General features: G+C 42.9%; 1 protein-coding gene across 2 annotated transcripts in view; it reads right to left on the bottom strand.

Moving 5' to 3' along the window:
• Positions 1-16,024, bottom strand: part of unc5ca (unc-5 netrin receptor Ca) — a 167,504-nt gene extending 151,480 nt beyond the window's left edge. Inside the window, exon 1 of one of the 2 annotated variants that reach the window (XM_084024046.1) lies at positions 15,615-16,024. In XM_084024046.1, the coding sequence (XP_083880172.1) occupies positions 15,615-15,732 (118 nt within the window). In that variant the 5' untranslated portion in view covers positions 15,733-16,024. The remainder of the gene's footprint in view (positions 1-15,614) is intronic. The other variant, XM_084024045.1, reaches the window with a different exon arrangement.
• Positions 16,025-23,359: the final 7,335 nt, after the last annotated feature.

Genomic DNA, 23,359 nt, shown 5'->3' with positions numbered 1-23,359 from the left:
CTGCTCCTCACTTCTTCTTCCACCTTCTGTCAGCAACCCTCTAGTTCTTGTTCTCTCCCTTTTATTCGTTGTCGTTCTCCCTTTGTTCTGCCTCTCGTCAGTGGTATCAAACACCTCAGTGACTGTTTACCCCTCACTAAATCTTTCTTCTGTCCTCGCTGTGCCCTCTGCCTGCACTCGTTCCCCTTTCCATATTTTCTGCAGTCTTGACTGAGCGCCAAACTCCAAACTGACAAAAGAAGAAACAGAAATGAGTGAAAGAAGATTAACCAAGAAATGTTTCCTGCCTGCACTAGTTAGTCCTTCTCTTTCTCAAGGCTATAGCTGAAAACACATGACACAAACAGACACAGCTGTACTGATCCACAGAGTCTCAATCACACACATATATTGTGTGTGTATATCCAATCCCAAAGCAGAAGACAACAATCAATGTCAGCCAGTCACAGTTCAATAAACAGACTAAACAATGTTGCTCCATTATTACTGTCTTGTTTAACCAACAGCACAAGAACAACACTGAGAATCAATAGACTGCCACGCGACAGTGTGTGTGTGTGTGTGTGTGTGTGTGTGTGTGTGTGTGTGTGTGTGTGTGTGTGTGTGTGTGTGTGTGTGTGTGTGTGTGTTTCTGACCCATTCAATGGAGCAGCCAGCAGGAAACGGTCCTTGATGATTAAATGTCCACTTAAGAAGACCTCCGAGTCATCTGTGCACGTGTGTGTGTGTGTGTGTGTGTGTGTGTGTGTGTGTGTGTGTGTGTGTGTGTGTGTGTGTGTGTGTGTGTGTGTGTGGGCTAAACCATTGTTTGTATCCAATGTGGTGCAAATGGTAAATCTGCCTTGATTGATTTTCTACAGGCAAATTGGTTGCAACACTTGGTTCGAAAAACCTGAACACAATTGGGTTTGTTTCCACAGATTATAGGGTGTTGTTTAGAGTATTGACTGGAGATAGAGTAGGGGAAGCCTCACCTGAAATACCACATTAAAAAAAGACAGAAGTTCAAGAGGCAACTCAACTTTAAAGTGGTTACTTTGTTTTTCATTAGCCCACCCGATCGACCAGACACTACAGAAACCCCACGGCACTTCCTTGAGGAAATACTTCTGCGACCATTATGATGTGTAGTACTGTGAAGAAGACCAAGGCTGCTGCATGGGACATTTAAATGCAAAATGTTATGCAAAGCACTTTGTAATGAACATCAGCAATCGTCAATGAAGAGGGCATATGATAAGTATAATGGGAAAAAGGGAAAAGCGCAGTTCAATTAAAAAGTGTCTTCAAAAGGTTCAGTTCAGCCAAATTCATAAATAAATTAGTAAGCAAGCCAATAGTTTGGGTTTTCTTTACCAAAGTTATGAGACAGCTGTTCTGTGAAACGTCTGCAGTCTCACCAATGCAAGAAAGATGAATTAAATTGTGTAAGAAAAATATATTTCAAGGTCAATGTCTTCATGATAATCCACAGACCCTATTTAAGAGTTTTTATAGGGACTATCTTCTTCTGTCTGAGTGCCACAATCGAAATTCAGCTCACCACGATTGTCTTGAGGTGAAAGCAGAAATCTTATTATAGAGAGGCGGCTTGGCTCGACACTGCTTGAGAAAATATCCTTTTTGTAATTTGAATGAATCGACCCCCTTAGGATATAATTCACGCTATCAGGATTTTGACATTTTCCTCACCTAAGCTCTCTAACACGCAGGTCACTACAAAGTCTGTATAACCCCGAAGGCACCATTCTGTCTGAAAGTCTGAAGCTTTTTGTTATCTTAACTCTGCGCTCTGTAAATAATTTATCGGACACACCTCCCCTCCTCTGCTCTAAAGGCCAAAAGTGATGGAACTAAAAGCTTAAGGGGCTTTAACTAAACTCTACAGCAGCACAGTGTGGAGGAAAGTATTCTCTGGAAGGTGAGGAGGACTCCTCTTTTCCACTGAATCCTGCAACATCGGTGCCTTTCAGCTGGAGATTAAACGAGGAGTGACACGTTTAGCCTCGCACACTTAAATTTAACGCTGTGCTACTCAATCACTTTTTGCTCGTTTACAGAAAATGAATTTGATAGTCAGATTTCTATTCAGGATCACCTTCATAAAAAGGCAATATGGTGTTGAGTGTTGTCATTGGGCCATGGTTAAAACATCACAAGGTGGTACCAGGCACTGCAAGATGCTTTTGTATTTATGGTTCTTTAGCTAGATTTCAGGATTCAAGTCAAGCTGAGTGACTTGCTGCCTGTTCAGCAGGTACCGACTCTGTGTTTGATGCTCGGCAATGTTCTCCCTCCTGCAGCTTCCCCGCCACTGAACGACTGAACGTGCAGATGCATCCACAAAAAAAGAAACAACATCAGAGCTCAGAACTAACTGACAAGTTTGTCATTAGCTGTGAGTTTTCAGTTCATTTTTAACACTACAAAATAAACTTTTGTGAGTTGCGAGTTGACCTAGGGCCAAAACAGCAGCCCTGCCCTCATTTTCTGACAAGACCTCAGCACTGAGCGGAGATAAACAAAAACCCTGGAGGGGCTCAGAGGAAGAAGCTACACAAATAACCACAGCAACAATACAAGGATTTGGAGGAGCTAGAGAGAGCCGTGGGCATTGTCTGGCTTTAGTCAGCTACTTTCTGCTCCTTTTGAAACCGTTCCTTGGGTGTGGATGACATTTCTCAGATCAGAGGGGGGAAAACACTTCAAGTGATTCTCCAAAGTTTCCCTCCTTTTGCCTTTTGTTTAAAGTTTAACTCTCCCTTTCCCACAGGAAGGCAGGAAGGAAGGAAGGAAGGAAGGAAAGGAGAAAAGTGAAGCAACTCAGACCAAAGTGGAGAAAGACGAGAGGTAGTGAAGAGGAGATGGTGCAGAAGAGAAACATAGATGAGCACGGAGTGAGAAGAACATTTAGGGAGGCTCACAGACATGTATTTCATGTGACTTTGATGTGGTGAAATAACCCAGCTGTGACACTATGACTCAAGTCTCTCGCTCATTCATCGGCTCACAGAAAAAGTAACCCCATACACATGATGTCACTGGCACAATATGCTAACTATATGGCTTACAGATGGCTACTTGCCACACAGGACAAGCCATGAAGAGGCTTTCAACAAGTAGGCAACAATGCTCCAATTGTGTGCAGCTGGTGCAGTTGCAACCAATTTATTTGAGGTAGATGTCCAGGCCTGATGGGAGTCAATAGGAAGCTGGAGAAAAGCGAGCATTGGATATGCAACTGTGCAAAGGATGGAGATACTTGTACTAAAAAGATGCACAAGCTTAGGTAACGCCGATCAATGATGATCAAAAACAGGATAGTCAGAGATAGTCCGTTCATGTTAACTTGACTTGCACACAAACTCAAAAGAAATCCCAATATTTTTGACCAATATCAATAATCTGACATTTCATTTCAAATCCTTCTCAAAGTGTCAGATAGACCAGACTGGCCCTTGGACTTATTTCACTCATGTAGTAAACAGATTTGACATGTTTCTTACTTCTAGTTTTAAATGTATATATATACGTTTAAAGGGAAAAAAGGAGCATTTCACCAGTTTTACACATATTGTTAACCCAAGAAAAGACAACATGTAAGCTACATCACCATATTATGATAACTACAATGCCAAACATAAATTAATATCCTATTTTCAGGTAAACTCTTTCTAAAAATTGGGTGAATTTGATATAGACAGTAGTTAGGCATTAAACTTTTTAATTGAAATTATATAACTTCGACAGACGAGGTGGCTTTTTCCCGCCGTTCTGTAAACTCCCATTTGCTAAAATATAAGACGTGCTCCAAGAGAGTGACAGGATGCAGCGAACCAGCCAAGAACACAACAGCTACTGCATATGGACACACATCGTCTATCCACAGTCCGACTATAACTGCCAAACAAACCATTCACTGCCATCGTGTGTGTGTGTGTGTGTGTGTGTGTGTGTGTGTGTGTGTGTGTGTGTGTGTGTGTGTGTGTGTGCATGTGTGTGTGTGTGTGTTGGCCGCCCTATCTGGAAACCCCTTGTATCCTGGTGTTCATCAGGGCAGAGACACTTGTCTCTTAGTAGACCGTGTGTGTGTGTGTGTGTGTGTGTGTGTGTGTGTGTGTGTGTGTGTGTGTGTGTGTGTGTGTTGGCAGGCCGATGGAGCCACATGTCATTGGACAGTGAGCCAGTTTGTGTTACTGCACCACTACACCAGCTGTGCCTCAGGGAGATGATGATGATGATGGCAACAGAGGAAGAAATATAAAAGGACACAACAACAAAAAAAGCAAGAATATCAGTCTGAGGTGAACAGGAGTCCAAAAGCCCTCTGAAATGTGCTGGATCACAGCCTCAAAAATGAAACACCTGTGGTTCATTGTGATCTTTTGATATACTTCATTAAACCTCGGGCTCCACTAGTTGTGTAAAATTAACTGTCCTCGCTGCGGGGCCAATCAGGAAGAGATATTATCTATTATTTCTGTGAAAAGACAGCTAAGCCGTGGCTTTGTCCTGAGCTGAGAATGAAACAGTGTGTGTGTGTGTGTGTGTGTGTGTGTGTGTGTGTGTGTGTGTGTGTGTGTGTGTGTGTGTGTGTGTGGCCCAAGAAATTGCACGACAACTGAGAATCCACAGAGAGAGCTCACACTCACAAACATGAAACAATTCCTCAAGCAAAAATGTCCAAATAAAAAACAGACCATTTTTCAGTTTGATAAATAATGACTTAAAGCACTTAAGTGGCAAAAAAGCTTCTTTATTAAAAACAAAACCACAAAGAAATTAAGTAAATTCTATTTTTACGTCAAATAAGCTCACTTGGCTACAATCTTTAAATATGAATGTAATCATCTGCAGCGGGCCCTCATTTGTTAATTTGGCATACTTAACAAGGGCCAGCAAAAGAGCCATCTGACGCTGTAACGTAGCCCCGGAAATGAATAGATTAATATAATGCATTCATTAGAGCTGAATCATGCTGGGAAAACAATGTGTAACCCTGTCTTGATTAAAACTAGTGCTGCTGCAGACAGAAAAACAGTGTTCCTCATTATGACCAAGTTGTTTACAACATCAAAGTAGCGGAGTGAAATCACTGGGAAAAGACTGGCGAAGACCAAGACACGGCTCCAGTCGTTGCTCCTCGTTTTTACGAGTGCGACTTATTTAAGAAAGAAGAAATGTCTGTGTGTTGCATATCCGGGGTCCAATTTAGCTCATCCTTTGTCGTGCTGTGCCATTATGAAGCTTTTCTTGGATCAAGCATGTGGGTGCGACTTCCGTGTATAATTACATCTCGGTTTCATCAGCCATCAGTTCACAGCGGGGAGCAGCAACCTCCATCTTTCCCAAACACAGATCACGATGGAAACCGCAACATTTCATTAGCAATGTGTCATTTAAACCAGCGTTGATTCCTTTTAATGATGTGTAAAGATCCATATACCTTTAAATCCCAGACGGAGTCAATGTGAGATTAAATTAACTTTAAATTTGACAGATTTGGGATGAAATATTGCAGTTTAAACAAGCCCGTCAAAGGAAAAAAGTGAAATAGTATGTATTAGTTAGGAACACGCGAGTGTCATTATGGCATCCCTTCATCTCATCGTGTTCATCCACGGATTTAGGGTCACAAAACTGATTATTCCAAGTCAATAAATGACAGCGGGGGGGATTACTTTATTTTGCATCATATCACAAAGCCTGTGTTCTTTTGAGAATAAATGGCCACCAAAATATTTGTACCAAAGTGGCACTTCATAGGAACAAGCTGTCGTATCAAAAACAGCATTGAAGGCAACTGACACCCGAGAAGAAACGGCATAATGAACTACAATTAACTTATTTTAAGTCCAAAGAAAATAAGCAGTAGAATTCAAGACTACTATTGTGCAGGCCTTGAGCCTTACAGAAATCCTTGAGGATGGAAATACAAAATACCACAAGCAGGGAGAGTAGGATAGGGGAAGAGAGAGATTGTTTTAGGCTCAATCCAGAGGTTTATTTTCAATAAACATCAATAAATGTTGTAAGACAATGCAGCCCGGAGAGAGCCAGAGGGCTCAGATCAGAGGAGCACAGCTAACAAGTTAGCGCGTGCACACACACACACACACACACACACACACACACACACACACACACACACACACACACACACACACACACACAAACACACACACACGCACACACGTGATTGTGTGGGAGAGAATCAATGAAAACAAAGCATAGCCTATCTGAAGAAACTGCATAAAACAAGTCAGTGGGTCTGTACTTTTATAGCTGCAGTGCTGACTCACAATGGCGAGCACCCATCATAAAACCTGACTTTTACTCCGTAGGAGATCTCAAATCTTTCAATCATTCAAAACATCTTTAAAGCCTTAATCCATTGACCTCATCATCACCCCATTTAAATTAAGCCTCTTTGGAAACAGTCTTTCCCCAAAAGTAATATCTGATTATCTGCACCAGCAGCTGACTCGGTGCTTATTAAAGTTGGTGGCAAACAATTGACTCTGGATTTTTTTTGAGACCCTTAATAAAAGGCCTTCAGTGTCTCTTAACTGATATATAATTTGCCACGATTAAAAATTAAAAATACATTTTAGCTTGATCTTTAGTTTGAAACAGATTTTAATCCAACATCAAATACCTGAAGTAGCTTGTTTTTCATGTGAAGTTCTCCAAGACTGGCTGCTTTTCCCTTCAATATGATACCAACACCAGAGTGACCAGTCATCGTTTTATTCATATCGCACCTTTTTTTTTTTATTTCACTCAATATTAAAGTAATTTCCCTATAGAAAACCTGCATAACAAGCTGTGCACACCAAACAATCACATTCAAAAGCATGCAATAAACCAAGAGGTATGAAGTGCACACCATCGTAATGCAGGAGGAGAACCTGTAGAAAAACAATCTATTCCGTGCCGTCTGACTTCGGCAACAAGTGATGAATAAATTCAAAAAACTTGCGGAGACGGAGGCAACCAAACCCACAGACAACAGGCTGATACATTTTTCATCAAGCAAAAAAAAACAACCTAAATGCTAACTTTTTACCTCACAGACCAAAAACTTTCTTCAGACGTGTTTAGTCGACTGACTCACAGACCAAGGCTACCTAACCTTTTTTGGGTTTTTAATCTCAGCCCAGAAGAAGCTCTGCTCATTGAGCCGAGTACACACTTGACTTTACAGTGTTAGCAGTTCAGCTTTAGCACTTAACCTTGGGCAGTGTGAGAGGCGGCTTCACTGTCCCTTTGTAGAAGGAAAAAGGGGGTTTCTGGATACAATGAATACTAAAAAAATCAGCCCTGCAGCTCAACACAAAGCTACTGCATCTACCTGTATCTTCAGAAAAAACACTCAGTTTGGGTCATCTGTGATTCTCACAATGTTGACAAGTTTGTCTTTAGTGTTCATTATCTGACCAATAAACACTTACAGCTAACCCTTCGACCAAGTCTGTCTCCCACAGCGTCTGACCCCTAGAGGCACAAACAGGGTGTTGCAAACACCAAAGTTCCTGTACGACTGTAAACTCAAGTGCAGTGAAATGATCCAGTCCCCTTTTCACTGTTGTGTTTCATCAAATCTCATCCCTCTGTGTGATTAATTACTAACCCCGCAGTCTCTCCGTTTCTCACTGCCGCACTTGATGTCCCTGTTTCCAAGTGACTATATCTATCCCTCCCACTCGTTCAGCATTGCCACAGCCCGGCTCCTCTGATTCCCTGTCTCTTTCACCCCTATACGATCCCCCCCCCCTACAGAACAAAAGACTTCAGGAAGCAAGATTTTTACAGTGGAGAGTCATTATTCTCTCTCTCCACCTACAGTGCCTTCCTACCTGTGCTCCTCTGGGGGAGGAGGAGGAGGAGAGAGGAAAAAAAGCGCTGTGTGCATGGATAATACTGGAAAATAACAATGTGATATTTCATCCACACGTGTGCACACAACGGACACACAAACGTGCCTTCTCAGCAAAAGTGCTGCCCATATTCATTAGCCACTTAGAATGCTGTGCTCAAATGAATCAAAAGCAAACTGCTTACACGTAATCTTGTCACCCGCCGGAGTAAAATATACCGGGTACCTTATTAGAGCCGGTGTGAAGCCGACATAAGCGACTTGTTGTACCACATGAAAGTCTACGGTCTACAGTGCGTTTGCGTGCGTGCCGTTGTACACAATGAGCTCAAACTGAATGTAACAGCGTTTCCGCCGATTTTGTGCATTCATGCCAGCCCCTGTGTGTGTGTTTGTGTCTCTTGTATCACTAAGCCTACACTGGCTACACTACAGTAAATTACACCATGTCTACAGCAGGAGAACAGGCAACCAAAAACCTTTTACAAGACACGCTCAATCCCCTTTTTCACGGCATCCTACAGAATTACAATGCACTCTTTCAAAACGGGCATGCTGTGTGTGTGTGTGTGGGTGTGTGTGTGTGTGTGTGTGTGTGTGCACGCGCATGTGCAAAGTGCAGACGTAAGCCTTGGAGGTAAAAAGTTACAGTGGTGATTATAGTAATTATGGTTTCAGGTTTTTGCATATTCCTTCAGATGGACCACTAGATTACCAGACAGTTTGGCACAAAGAGAGAGAGAGAGAGAGAGAGAGAGAGAGAGAGGGGGGGGGGGGGGGATTTACTGTTGGGAGAGAGAGATATTTGAGAGAAAGAATGAGAGAGAGAGAGAGAGAGAGAGAGAGAGAGAGAGAGAGAGAGAGAGAGAGAGAGAGAGAGAGAACGAGAGAGAAAATGGCGAAAATGGGATGATGTGGAAAGGAGAGCGGGAGAGGGGAAAAAAGAGTTACAAAGTAAGAGAGAGTGTCATGGTGAAAGATAGGAAGAAGAGAAAGACTAATCCTTCAGGCGGCTTCCCAACGCCGCTCAGCCCGCTTGCTCACTCGCTCCCGCCTCCTCCTCCTCTCCCCAATCCTCTCTCAACCAGGAGTTGAATGGGCTTTTACAGTGCAGCTTTGTTTCCTATTAAAATGGAGCACGAATGTCAAATTCTCCAACAAAAAAGAAAAAAAAGAAACAAGAAACACCTTTCCCGTTTAGTTCTTTTCCGTCTCTCACTTCATTCTCTTTCACTCTTTCCATTCCTCTCTAGATCTTCCCTTAACCTCGTCCCTCCTTTCTTTTTTCTCCTTCTTCCCCCTCACTCTCTCACTACAGGACAATGCCCGTAACAAGCTTTCGGTGGAAACAAAAAGGGCCCGGGGTCCCAGCCTTGAGGACCCCCTGCTGCGGCACGTCGTCTTTTGTCAATGGCAGATTAATTACATATTCATCGTGACACAAATAAGACTTTCTTGCTCCAACAAACACCCCACTCAGCCAAAGCACCCATCTGCTGGTCGTGTGTCTGCACTCGAGGAATTGTTCTTTCAAAACGCCGCGCGCACACTTAGAAATGTCTGTCTGTGCATTCATGTGTGCTTAAGGAGCGACACCTGTCCCGTGGCTCATAAAAGGTTTAGCACCGCAGAAATCTGCGGTGATACTTTAAGAAGGATACATATATCCCCCAAATCTGCAGCCTGTCTTTGATACGAGCGCCATGAGCAAAAAAAAAAAAATCTGGAGACGCAGCAGATTGGTACTTTGGCATGAATCCAAACAAAGTGTCGGAGACAGACACAGGAAGGGACAGGAGGATTAAGCTGAAGAGGGAGAAGCCGTTTTTTTTTTCTCACACAAAAGAGAAAGAAAAAAACTTTCTCTGGTAATCGCGTGTCTTCAATAAGCGCAGCGTGTTGCAGATTGTGTTTTGAAGTAAGTAAACCAGCCCAGGCTATTTACTGGAGGTTTTACGGTATCAAATAAAAAAAATATATAGACCATGAAAAGGCTAAGCTGCCGGCTGTGGATAGAGGCAAGGCGTTAAAAAAAAGAAGAGAGATACGGGGTGAGATTTCAATGGAGAGCAGCTGGCATGGTGTGGAGCTCCATTTCTCTACCTGTCCCCCTTCCTTCTTTCCTTCCCCTTTCTGTCCATCATCTATCTGTATTGGACCAGTGTGTGTGTGTGTGTGTGTGTGTGTGTGTGTGTGTGTGTGTGAGACAGATGAGCTTCCACCATGTTTCTGTGACCTAACACACACACACACACACTAACTAATGTCCCGCTGGTTGCGGGCCCCGTTCAGATGCACAACAATATGTCCACTGTTTGGGCCACACTCTAATTAAGCAGTGTAAATCTAACTAGAGAAAGGGGGACAGAGTGGTGAGAGACAGTAGCAGAAGAAGAGAATAATAAAAAGGGAGCTCGAAGTGAGAGAGGCAAACAGAATGTCAGAGGTAGCAGATGGGAAGGAGAGAAAGCAGCACAGAGAGAGTGAGGGAAACGGGGACAAATGACAGGAAAGAGGAATTGAGACGATGGACAACAGTGCAAAAATCTGTGGCCTGGCACTCGGTGGCATCAGTTCACTGAGCCCAACTGTTTATTATCAGAATCAAAGACGCCCTGTTTCTCCCTGCTGCAGGCTGCACAAAATAAACCACAACGAGGGAATTCATCTCACATTTGGCTTTACAAAGAAAATTGTATGGGACTTTTTTTTTATTTTATTTTTTTGTGAACTGGCTATTCCACGATAATGTGAATTTCTTCTAATGATTTTGATCAAGTAGGTCATTCACTATAATATTCCATTGTGTTTCAGAATGTGTTTTAGCTTGCAGTGTGGTTTAATAATAATAAGACTGTAAAGTTAATTAAGAAAATGTACATTCAAATCTGTGATTAAAAAAACAGAAGGTTTATCCTCTTTTTTTGTTGCAGTGCAGGACTGCATGGGAGCAGTGGGAACTATATAGTAGGCCACTGATTGGGAACAAACTGTGTTCTCTCAGAACACGCACACACACACACACTAACTAAAACAAAAAGCCTGGAAATGAGAGTCCCAAATGAGGCCTTAGGTTTCGCAGGCCATGAAAAATTCATAATTCCAGATCTTTACATGAAACTCTAGAAGGAATTAGGCCTAACAGCAGGAGACGCTGGGAGTCAGTTTCAGAACATTTAGCTTCCCCTTTCTCTTTTTCCACTTTTCTCTGGCTCAGCCGTCTCTATAGTGAACACGCACGCTCGCAGACACAAACGGGGACGCATTCTTATGTTACATCCAGGGTTTTCCCCTGCGGAGAGTGAGAGATAGTAAATGGTGCAAGTGGTGTGACGCACTTTGTCGACACAGTCTTTTGAAAACCACACTTTCTTTCTTCTAAGTCGGATCTCATCTCTGCTTCCCTCAAAGAAAAACATGCCTGCGAAATATTCTCTGGCGCTACACAAACAACCCACGTTCAGGCTCTTGATTCTTGAAATAGGCCGAGCTCTAATTGCTATGTGTTCCAAGCGAAACCTATATAAGATGCTGTAGGTGGACATGCAAGGTCCAAGTGTTTTCACAGTTTAACATTAAATCTACTAAGTGAATGGATGAACATACAAGGCTATGGGCAAGGAGAGAGGGGGGGGCAGTAAAATCCATTCAGCATCTGACAAAGGATGCAGACTAGAGGATAGTGATAAAGATAGAGAGAAGGTGGGTGGAAAATGTATCATCATCAGTGGTCACACTACAAGCATGGAGTCTATGAACTGTAGGGATGAGTAAGCACGGATAATAAATAAGTAAATAAATAAATAAAAAGAAAGTAGAGAGGGTGAGGGAAATCTGCCATCAGTAGGCTGCTGCTAGCAGCAGGAGGGTCTTCTATACAAAACAACCCCAGACAGTCAAAGACTTCCTTTCACACACTCCTGGCCAAACACACACACACACACACACACACACACACACACACACACACACACAGAAAGAGAGAGTGAGAGAGAAAGAGAGAGAATGCAGACAGAATGCAGCATTGTTGGACTGCAGAAATATCTTGCTGTGTTCTCTGTGTGGGTATGTGTGTGTGTGTGTGTGTGTGTGTGTGTGTGTGTGTGTGTGTGTGTGTGTGTGTGTGTGTGTGTGTGTGTGTGTGTGGCAGTCAGTCAGCTTGTCAAGTCCTAGTGGAGTGATCAAAGCTGGTACAAACCACCCAGAGAGATCTCTCCCTTCCTCATCCATTCATCCTTCCCCTCTCTCACTCTTTCTATCTCCCCCTCTCTCGCCCTGATACAGAAACGGCATCGAATTTACCACATAAAACCGGCTCGGCCAATCGCATTGCGCTGGCTGGCATAGCGCAGCCAATCACATTGGCCTATTTAGTTCCAATATTTCCCAGTTGTCCCCCACACAAGCACTGAACCCTGGATGGCTGCGGTGCACCATGGGACAGGATCAGAGCATAATGGGAGACAGCATGGGAGCGCTGGCAATATCATAATGCCAAGAGCGTGCACAAGCACACATACACACATGTGCAACCGAATACCATGCGAGCTCGGCTGGAGCACCGTTATCAAGCCAAGTATACACAGACATGTACAAAAATCACACAATCTCCCATGTATAGACGTTCTGGAAAGAGACAAAGACACACACACACACACACACACACACACCACAGGAGTTCTTTGAGAACATCCCCACGCTGCCAAGTTCATAAATACACGCTCCTCCTGCAGGTACTCTGCAACAGCGGGTTCAGATATACACCTACAAAGTGAAAGGGCTATCCTTAATAAATTACATTTTGTGTTCAATGTAATGAAGAGTGCTCCAGAGCTGAAACACAACCTGCCACAGAAATATGAGCGTCTGTAACCAGAAACGGCCAAACTGTGGAATCTAATCTGCCGTATAACGCAGAAACACACCAAACACCGTGTAGCAGCTGAATTGAGGAACCTGGCTACAGAGCAGCTCAGTCGCCATAATAAACAAGGGGACTTTTCAGACTTTGTAGAGTGATCTTGACACCCATTCATTCCAGATCAAATGTAAGGGGGGCTTAGCTAATGGCTTTTTAATTGGCCAAGAGGCTTGAGGGTGGGGCTTACTTGGGAGGCGGACACATGCACTAAAGCTGGCATTAGAGGAGATCAACTAACACTCTTTTCTCATTGAATGGGCACATGTCTGTGTGTGTCTGTGTGTGTCTGTGTGTGTCTGCATGCATGACTTCTCCGTAGTGTAACACAGTTTCTAGCATTGCAGCTTGAGGAAAGATGATACGTACCAGATTAAATGACTAAGTGCGAAAAAAGGTTCATAAGCAAAAGCTTAAGAAAAGACCTGGAAGTAAAGTAAAGTAGAACAACTAGGATTTAATCCATTATGTGTGGGATAACCCCCCCCCCAAAAAAAAGAAAAAGTTTGATAATTTGAGGGTTCTTATCATTCATCAATATTAGATTTAAATCCACCGCAGCGCCCGCATCCTTTCCATAAACACCATCATCCTGAACATCATTAGTCACGGCCTCAAAAACAAACCCAGCTATTAAACCATACCAAACCAAGTATTCCACAGCGGCATTAAACTGGAGGCAACAACTGGCCATAAGACACTCAATGATGCATGAGCAGAACTAAACAGCGGAATCATTTGCTTAAAACAACTATTTGTATTTCCATTCAAGGACAACATGCCCACAGAAACACAGATATGCAATATGAAGGAATATCTGGACCCTGGACGGAGCGGGAATTAAAGGCAGCGATGATGCACAGAGAGGATCAGCTATGTACACAAAGCAACCCACTCCCCCACCGTTAGGTCAATGCGTTTGTGTGTTTCCCCCCCATTCAGCAGAACAACTAATGGAGTGACTCCTCACACACAAAGGACCAACTTCAGAGACACGAGTCGAGTTGTTCGGAACAGAGAAATAACAGACAGCAACATAACACACAAGCCCAAACTAGGAGGGAGAGAAGAAACAAACTTTAAAAACAAGGAACAGCATGAGGGACAAAACTTTTCAGACATGTACCTGACTACATCGAGGAGTTTCATCCTCATGAAAAACATCAACAATTTTATTTTCCAATTATCAGATTTCTCTACCCAAGACAAATAGAGCGCCAGGGTGTAATTTATCAGAGGTGCGTAAAAGCCTACTCAAATTGTGGCCCTCGATTGCAATGTATTGATTTAACCGTAAACCTACAGAGAATGCTCATTATGAATATCGGTGGGTGTTGCTGAAACGCTGTTCCCCTGGGCAACGGGGAAAACGGCAGCGGCAACATTGTGTCCAATTACTGCACAAAATTCAGCACAATTGGGCCAATCAGTAGCATTGATACCAATTTGTCTGCATTCTGGCGGGGACTCTTACTGTAAGAGGCTTTCCGACAGAATATTAGTTATATAATAAAGGCTAAAGATTAAAGCAACAAAGCAAAGAGAGTCCTGATAGGATATTAGAATATATTATATAATAGGGGGTGAAACGCACCATAAGGCCAAACTTCTCAGGTTACTGAGACCAAACTGGTGAATTAGGCAACTTGGTAAAACAACAGAAGGGTAAGACATTTGACTTTTGGATGAACATTAACGAGGCACGTGTTCTGAACGAGAGACACAGAGAGAGAGAGATAGAGAGAGAGAGAGAGAGAGAGAGAGAGAGAGAGAGAGAGAGAGAGAGAGAGAGAGAGAGAGTCAGCTCTTATAGGAAAATTAAACGTATTGACGGTATAAAGTAAGGCTTCTGATCGGGGCTTCAGTCAGCCTGCGACCTGCTGTCCTCCAGAGACACCAGCCAGGGTGTGCTGCACGTCCCTCTCCAGAAATATCACTTTAATATGCCTGGTGTACATCACCGGGGGATTAGAGGGCGAGCGGGGTTCTAATAAACAACACCTTATCATTTCAGCAGCCTGGCTTTTTTATTCTAATATGGAGGGGGGGGGGGGCTTTATTTCTAGCTAATGCTGGTGTGTTAATGTGCCATTTAATCTTCAACTGCAAAGCATACTAATGTTCGCAGTTCGAGTCCCGGCGTTGTTGGGAGGTTCGTTGCCTGTAATTGCCTCTGTACGCTTCTGGCGCCTCGGAGTGTTTGTGACTTTTGATCAATTCTCCAATCGGAGCAGCGAAGCGTCGCCTCTGTATTGCGAAGAGCTCTGCGACCAAGTATTAGTCGGCTAATCGCGGAGTCCGAGTCCTGCCCTTCACAGTCTTCACTTTAAATGTAAGTGCAACACCGGAGCTGATTTACCCTTTAGGAGTCCGGGCAGCAACAACAACAAATCACGGCTATACAATTCAGAGAGGGCACTTCGGGAGTTTTTGCAGTATTTGGGACCCGTCCTCACACATTACTCAGCCTTTATGAATTAAGCGTCCGTGTTGCGATCGTCCCAAATTAATTAGCTCATCAGTGGTTTCGCCTTCCCGTTGGCAGCGCACGAAGCAGTCAGGGAAATGCGCAGATACACACGGCGAACCCGCCGTAAAGCATCCCCTCATCAGCATCGGCTCAGTTTAAATGGAAACACGGCAACATAAAAAAAAAGTAAACCATCCCTGGTAGGAGCTACTTCTGCCTCCCCGCCTGCTAACACACACACCGCCGCTGCAACACAGCCGCATCTCGGTCAAGAAGGAAAGCTCCCATTACTCCGAAATAAAGTGCATCAAATAAATAAATAAAATAAGACGACTCTCCGGCTTTACCTTGGGCGACTCCTCTGTGTGCGAGCAGCAGGAGAAGCAGGATCCCCGGCGCGGCGCACATCCTCACCAGGCTGCAAGCCCCGCGTCCTATTCCACTTCTCTGTCCACTTTGCCCCATTACAAGCAACGCGTAACACGCATAAACACGCACAACTCCTCGGTCCACGGTGGGTGAAATGAGAAAGCCCCCCTCCACCTCAGGGTCTGCCGATTGATCAAACGAGTCCAAAGCCACCCCAAAAAAAGGTGGGTGAGCGTATAGCCTCTAGTCCCGATGTGGAAGTCCGTCTCGGAAGGCGCAGGTTAAGCTGTGAGAAGAGGGAGGTGGTGGGAACAGCCACGGGGTCCCTTCACTCGTGTCAGCGGCGCTGCTGCGTCGCCACTAAGCGCTGCTTTTCTCCGTGCGCTCTCTCCTTCTCCACTCTCTCCGTTTACGCAGAGACAGAAATGCCACCGCCCTCTGGCTACCACACTCCACTTCTGCCTCTCTCCTCCACTCCGCTGCGCTCCTCTCTCCCCTCGTCCCGACTTTAATAACGTCTAAAAAGCTATAGAAAGATAAGCACATTCGTCCGACTCTTAATGACGCGTTTGAATAAGGATATTTGTGTAGTTTGATACGTTTAGGGTGAACTGCATTCTCTCCCACTCACACTCCGTTTCCGTAATTACAGGTGAAATAACCTCCATTTATTTGAGATTTTATTTACAGATGTATTATATTTTTACTTTCTCGATTGTTGTTTTAACTTTGTTGGATTTGTGAGAAAAAAACTGACAGCGTCTCTTTTTTTAAATTATTATTATTAATTGCATCTATCTATTGTTTGCGCGCGTACGCGCGTGTGCGCGCCTATAATTGCTGCCGGTGTGGAACAAACCAGCGAGCCACGCTTCAGCGCGAGCTCACCGACTGATGTCTGCCCCCTGACGGCCACGTGCGTTGGACCTGCAAAGGGATGGACTAACAGAGAAATCAGTCCAAGTCCACTTCTATAAAGACAGCATGAAATACCCTTGAATAACTATAATAATGATGATATGAACGATATGATCATTTTAATAGCAGTTAAAGTGACTGCTGAATAAACTCAAAACACAAGCCCAATATATATATATATATATATATATATATATATATATATATATATATATATATATATATATATATATATATGTACACACACACACACACACACACACACACACACACACACACACACACACACACACACACACACTTTTAGCCAACATAACTCTCAACAGTGTTGCTGCACAGTCATTTGAGCAGCACAGCCTGGATCATGCATTGTAAATGGCAATAGTAAAATATGTGCTTGGTGCCATTTGTCACCAGAGCAGCCCCACAGCTCAGTGACTACCCCTGGAAGTAGCTGCTACCCGCAGGGACCTGTAAAAGCCTTTTTATTCTGCCACTTTATTGGGAATGGGAAAGCAATAAGTTACACAAGAAACATATGGCACACTTGGATATGGATCAGCACTTACACAAGCAACAGTCAATGGCAGTGGGGTTTTCACAGTTCCATGCGTTAGTACAACACACGTACACTTTACTTATAAATTACTTATTTGTAAAAAATTAAGTTGCATAGTTCCTAACAGCAGTCAAATTGTGTTTGACAGGAATATTTTCGTACACTGCTTGAGGCCCCCGTGAGTTCGAAGCAAATGCACAAAACTTAAATACACCGAGTGACATTTGCCTCTTGCAAAAGAGTTTTCATTGGGACTACATTCTACCAGCTCTCTTTTATGACAGTCAAATGGGATTTTAACAGGTCAAGGCTTTTTGTAGGTCAGGCCCACGGCACATTCTGCATCCAGCCTCATATTCTTGGAAAAGATGAACAGCATGTTAAATGTTAAAAGTACATCTGGTTCCTCCTCCTCACTTTTCAAAGTTTGGGTTGTTATTCCCCAAAAACTGTGAATGGGAGATGTGCATGCTCAATAACTCTTCCACTTAAGCTGAAAGAATAATGATTGCAGTGTGTGTGTGTGTGTGTGTGTGTGTGTGTGTGTGTGCTACCCTGTCTGCCCCAGAGCCCACCGGCTCTACTTTTAAATAAACTCTCTGAGGACTTTGTCACACTGTCTCCATCTCCTCTTTTCTTTGAAAGTGAGGATCATCAAAGACAATCCAACATCACTTTATTCATGTTTATCATCATTACAGAGATAGATATACAGTATCTCGAAAGTTGAACATATTTTGCGGCTGGTTTCCTGTGCCTCTAACCCGTAGCATCAAAGATGCAGGGATAATGAGAGGGGGAGACAGAAGACCGCATTAGAGGATATCACCACCTTCATAATGCAGAGATGAGGCTGAAACATTTAATGATATACGGCTTTTAAAAAAGGGCTCCAATTCTGTTTGATATCAAAAGTCTGCTGTTTGCGGTGGAACATGAACAACCGCATTATGCCATACCGTTCTTTTCAGTATAGGACTTTGTTTTAACAGTTGCCCATTTACATGTAATGTCTTTTTTTCAAGGGTAGGATGAGGAGACGGATACTGAGAGTGATATCGATCTTCTCATCCAAAAAGTAAATACGTGTATTTGCCCAAAATGTCAAACCACTTCCATTAATGGCTTCAAAAGTGCAGTATATTGATAGAGGTATATCTGCTTGAAAGTTGTTGCTGAATAATACAATTAAAATGATTTCCATTAGATGTGGAGACACGCAGTACGTCATCACTGTGACCAAGTATTTACAAACTTACATTAGTTAAGTGTGGGATGTATAAAACAGTGGTTCTCAAACTGACCCCCCCTGCCAGCGGGTCAGCAAAATAATTAGCTATAACTTATACATTTAGGCCGTATAATCAAGGAATATACCTACAGATGGGGAGCATTTGAGCTAAATTGACAAAATGTGACAGCAACAGGAGACCAACATGTGTCCTGTGTGTTGAACGTTTTAAAGTTTGAATGGCGTTTAAGGGTACGAACAGTAATAAGCATATTCTTAATCCATCTAATACCATTAAGAGGGGGTCCTCACCCCAAAGGGTTTGAGAAATCCTGCTATAAGTGACTATTTAGCTGACAGCGTGAAACACTGTAAATCTTACTGATCACCCAATCTAACTTGGTAAGAGGGAAAACAATTACACTTCCAAAAAGTAAATGAGCTCCATCATTTATCTTTGTATAATCTTGTTCATTTGATTATGCCTTTTGAGAAGTTCAACGATCCGCTCCTCGAAGCAATTGGCAGAGGGTTCACAATGAGCTGCCAGCCACCAGCATGTCACTTATGAATATTTCAGTTTGAGTGATAACATTGGCGGTGGAATTTCATCATTCAGCCGGGTTCAATTTTGCCTTGGTGGAGCATGGTGTTCACTTGTTTTCTATCACAAGAGCAACAGAAATCTTTCTACGGGCTCAAGCAAAAGACTCAAACAATAGCAGCAGCACTGCACCTTTTGTCCTCCAAACACATGGAATTCTACCTCCTGGTTACTGGTTATGTCCAGAAAAAATTACAAGTTACACATTCTTATATGTAATGAGGGTGTTTTTGTCACATTTGGTTTTCAAAAGAGGAGTCACTGACTTGCTGAGCTTACATTACCAGTCTCCCTGCTCCCAACATTAGTCCTTTCTCCCGTTCCTACCCTCATATCCATCCACCTGTAGGTATAACTACCATCCCGTCATGTCTGCCATCTTCTGTGCTATCTCTATTGTGCGTTATGACAGAGCGCGGGCCCCCACGGGGGTGACTAGGTTTAATCTCTTCAAGCAGTTACATAATGGCCCCCAGTTCACGTTTTAATCAGCGAATAGGTGGCTGTGCCCAGGGACGAATAATCACATCTATAACTTTCTAATCTAATATCCAGCTACATTCAAGTGGATTAGAGAAGAGCGGCGAGAGAGAGGAGGGGCACAGGTAGTACACATAGATGCAGGCGTAGGAGGATTTATTTGTGTTATTTTGAGATGGAGAAAATGAGGCTCCATCATGTGAATCATGCGTTTCTGTCTGGCGTGTGTGCGTGTGCACGCGCACATTTATGTGCGTGTGTATACGCCTACTGCAAACACACACTGCCCATAATATCAATCCTTTCGGATCACTTATGATTTGAGTTGTTTGGCGGCTTGTTTGGTGATGAGGATTGACAATCTCATTCCCTAGATGGCTCTGTGTGACCTGTGCTTTGTGCCGTACAGCGGGTGCAACATCACTGTGGGAACCAAAGTGAATCAAGAAATGTATCCAGACAGACAGATGGACAAACAGACAAGGAGAGAATGCAACCGAGTCATCAAATTGAATTGTTTCCTGGCGTGCGCACACGCAGAGACTCACATCGGGGGGATTTAGCAGGAAGTACAAAAACACTGTGGCTACAATAATCTAAATGAAAATCCCAGTGACCTCATGCAGCATAGAGTGTATTACACATTTGTCATAAAAAGAATGTTGTTTTATTTGTGTACTTAACTACAATCTGCGTAATGGCCTGAAGATACAAAACACTGCAGAACAAAGCATGAGGAAAATCAATGCACTGTTCATTTCTTGATTGTAAGGCGGACTCTGTTCATCTTCATCATGCTGTGACGTAGTCCGATACCATCTTATATCTTCAGTGATAATTGAACATGAAGGCCAATAAAACTCAATGAGCTCAGGTCATGGGGTCGACCCACTTTGAAAGCAGACTTTGTGCATAAAATAAGGGCTGTCCTAAACAGTGGACATGAAGATGTATAGTGACGGAAAAAGAAGGACAGACATTAGCAGGGGAGCAGGTGGCAGGAGATCAACAAAGCCGCCTTTGTTTAAGGAATCTTAGTCTTATTAGTGGAGGACATAAAGTCAGTGATGTTGGAATTCACAGGGAACGGATCAAGTGGCTCTTTGTGATGGTGTGGAAGTGTCTTTATGTACGCTCAAAAGACTAAATGGTATTCTTCGAGTGAATACTTATGAAGACAGTGTAATACCCATGTTCTTGTTTGATGTCATGTTGATAAAGGGTCCCTTTAAAGGAGCCTTTTAGAGTGTATTTTTGAACACTCACAGGGACGTACAGATATGCACGCAATCATGAGGGAAAGGCGAGAGACATTCCTGTCCCTGGATTCACAGTAATCACTTAATGCTCCATTAAAGGCTAGCAAGGAGGCTAGAAAACATGGATGCAAACAATGCACAACTCAATATATATATATATATATATATATATATATATATATATATATATATATATATATAATATATGTTCATGTTTATTTTAAATGGTTAAATGCGATGAAACAATCGGCAGAAGAAGCTAATCATCGTGGTTGCCAATTAACGTTAAATTATTAAAAAGAAAAGAAATACATAACAAAAGGCAAAGCGATAGGCACCCTTTGTTGATCACAGCTCTGTAGGGACGGGAACCAAACATGGACTGGACTGGACTACAACAGATGTCATCTGTGGATGATCTGCCAGCTACTGGACTGAAAGATGTTTTTCGGTTGCTAAAGATGAGCCTCTGCCAGAAAATGTTGTGTCCAGGATACGCTTCATCAGATAGTGTGTGATGTGTGTGAATACCCCCGTCTCCAATAGTGCTGTTTATCGGTTTTACAACTTCAGGAGAATCTTCAAGCATTGTCAGAGTCTAAATGTCTAGCCTTCAGCCCACAAAACACACCACCATCAGTGAGAAACAGGGAGGTTCAACTTTGAGAAGGGCTCAACCGGATTACGGGTTTCTTATTGGGCGGTAATTAAAAATGTGGGTGCATACTGATTTTTCTGTGTTGATTTATCACTAAAATTTGTATGAATGCATGAACACTTTAATTACTCACTCATGTACGGTGGAAGATTATAAATCAAGAACAAAGTTACTGCGAGACTCACAAAAGAAGCGGTGCAGAAAGAAAAGGTTTCCCAGTGGGGATGGGGCTACAAGCTGGCATGTCTATGAATACGCTTCCTTCACGTCATGGCGGTTGCCAGACATGCTGAACAGAAGGCTGCTGTTGTTGAAATATATTCTTTGCAGTCTCTACTTTGCTTTAGTTATCGATATAAGTTTAAAAAATGCTAGCAAAGTTCCAGTACGACTACAATAATCCAGGGGAGAACCACATTCAGAAGAGACAGAAGGAATTCAGGGCATCGCACAGAAAGCCAGTGTTAATGCTGACAGTTAATATTAGTTTCCCCCACCAAAAGAATTCATTTAAAATCCTAAATAAGAAAGCTCTTTGGCGTTATAGAGTCACGGCCAAAAAAACATACTCCTCTGTCATGCAAGAAGAGGCTAGTCACCCACCATCTGCCTCTACTGCCTACCAGAGTCTGCCACCCTACCACGGGTCAGCGTGTGCTCCCACTTCATTGCAACATCCACACTATGAGGAATTTTATTACTGAGCCTCCATGCTCAGACGGGAGCCAGCCGAGAAGCATGAATAAAAATGTGTTTATGATGCTCTGACGTGTGTCATGTTATTAAAAATACAAGCACTATTCACTCTGGCGTTTCTGCAAATGCTATATATCTAACATACAAGCACCTGCTTTCGATTGTTGTTTCTTTTGTGTGAAGTGTTAATCCATCCACACACATTATCATTTTGCCTCATTACTCATAACATTGTTGCTTTTCATCAATAGGCTGCATCCATATCCCTTGTTTTCTCGCTTGCAGCAATTTGTCAGCAAACAATTATTGTGTTAAAAATGCTAAACTTTTTTTTAAAAAGGTCAATTGAATTTGCTGTGTCACAGCTCATATGCAGTGAATGATTTGTAAAGGGCTTACACTTTTAAATGTGGGTAAGTCGCTGCATTTGAACTATTCAAACAGAAGAAAACAACTTGTTTTAATAAATCCAAACACATTCAAAATACTGAACAGAACATTGCTGAAAACTAAATAGTAAAAGTCTAACTCTCAGTGAAGTACTCTAAGGCAGGTCTACTACTGAAGGTCTTCTAATCAAAAGGGAGGCCATGTCTCAACTCTCATGTGTCCCGCAAGTGTATAAACTAACTGTTCTCTCCGGTGACTCGTGTACCCAAATCAAGTGACCTGAGGGTACAGACTAGAAATTCGTGAAATGACTGTATCTACAGCAACAGCAGAAAAACCATGCAAATTGTTCAGATCAGATGCAGTTCTAGTGAAGCACAAATACTCAGCAACAGTAATGTCTGCCTGTGTTTCAGCTGCACACTCCCAATTGATCTCTGGAAAGGGTTGCTGTATCGCCACCAGTACCCGTCACAGGACCTACGCATGTTTTCAGATCATGTGCTTCGACGGGTTGCTTGTGGAGCCAAAATGGCATTTTGAGGGAGATGCCACACCGTCACTTTCTTTAGATCTCTCCTGCCATATTTCCCCAGAGAAATACTCTTGTACCTTGACAAATGACGCTTCAATTCATTTTGTGTGCACCTATTCCAATCGTGCTGCTCGTTGCTAACACACAGACATTTGAAACATACTTCAAAAGCTGCACAGGGCCATGGAACTCTTAATTTTCCATATCATTAGCTAATTGTAGGATTTCAAGTGAAAACAAAGAATGATTGGAGGCGCTGACATATGCAGATGGGCTCCACCAGCCAGAAACAGACAACAGCTAAATCCCTTCCTCTTTCTAGGTGTTAATGTCCTGGCAATCAGCCGAAGTGCTTTTTGATTAGCTCATTATTAATTCATACACACTCCCGGA

This window comes from Eutrigla gurnardus, assembly GCF_963514095.1.
Source record: "Eutrigla gurnardus genome assembly, chromosome: 13".
NCBI lineage: Eukaryota > Metazoa > Chordata > Actinopteri > Perciformes > Triglidae > Eutrigla > Eutrigla gurnardus.
The sequence above is the reverse complement of the archived record's forward strand: the minus strand, read 5'-3'. Positions and strand labels throughout refer to the sequence as shown.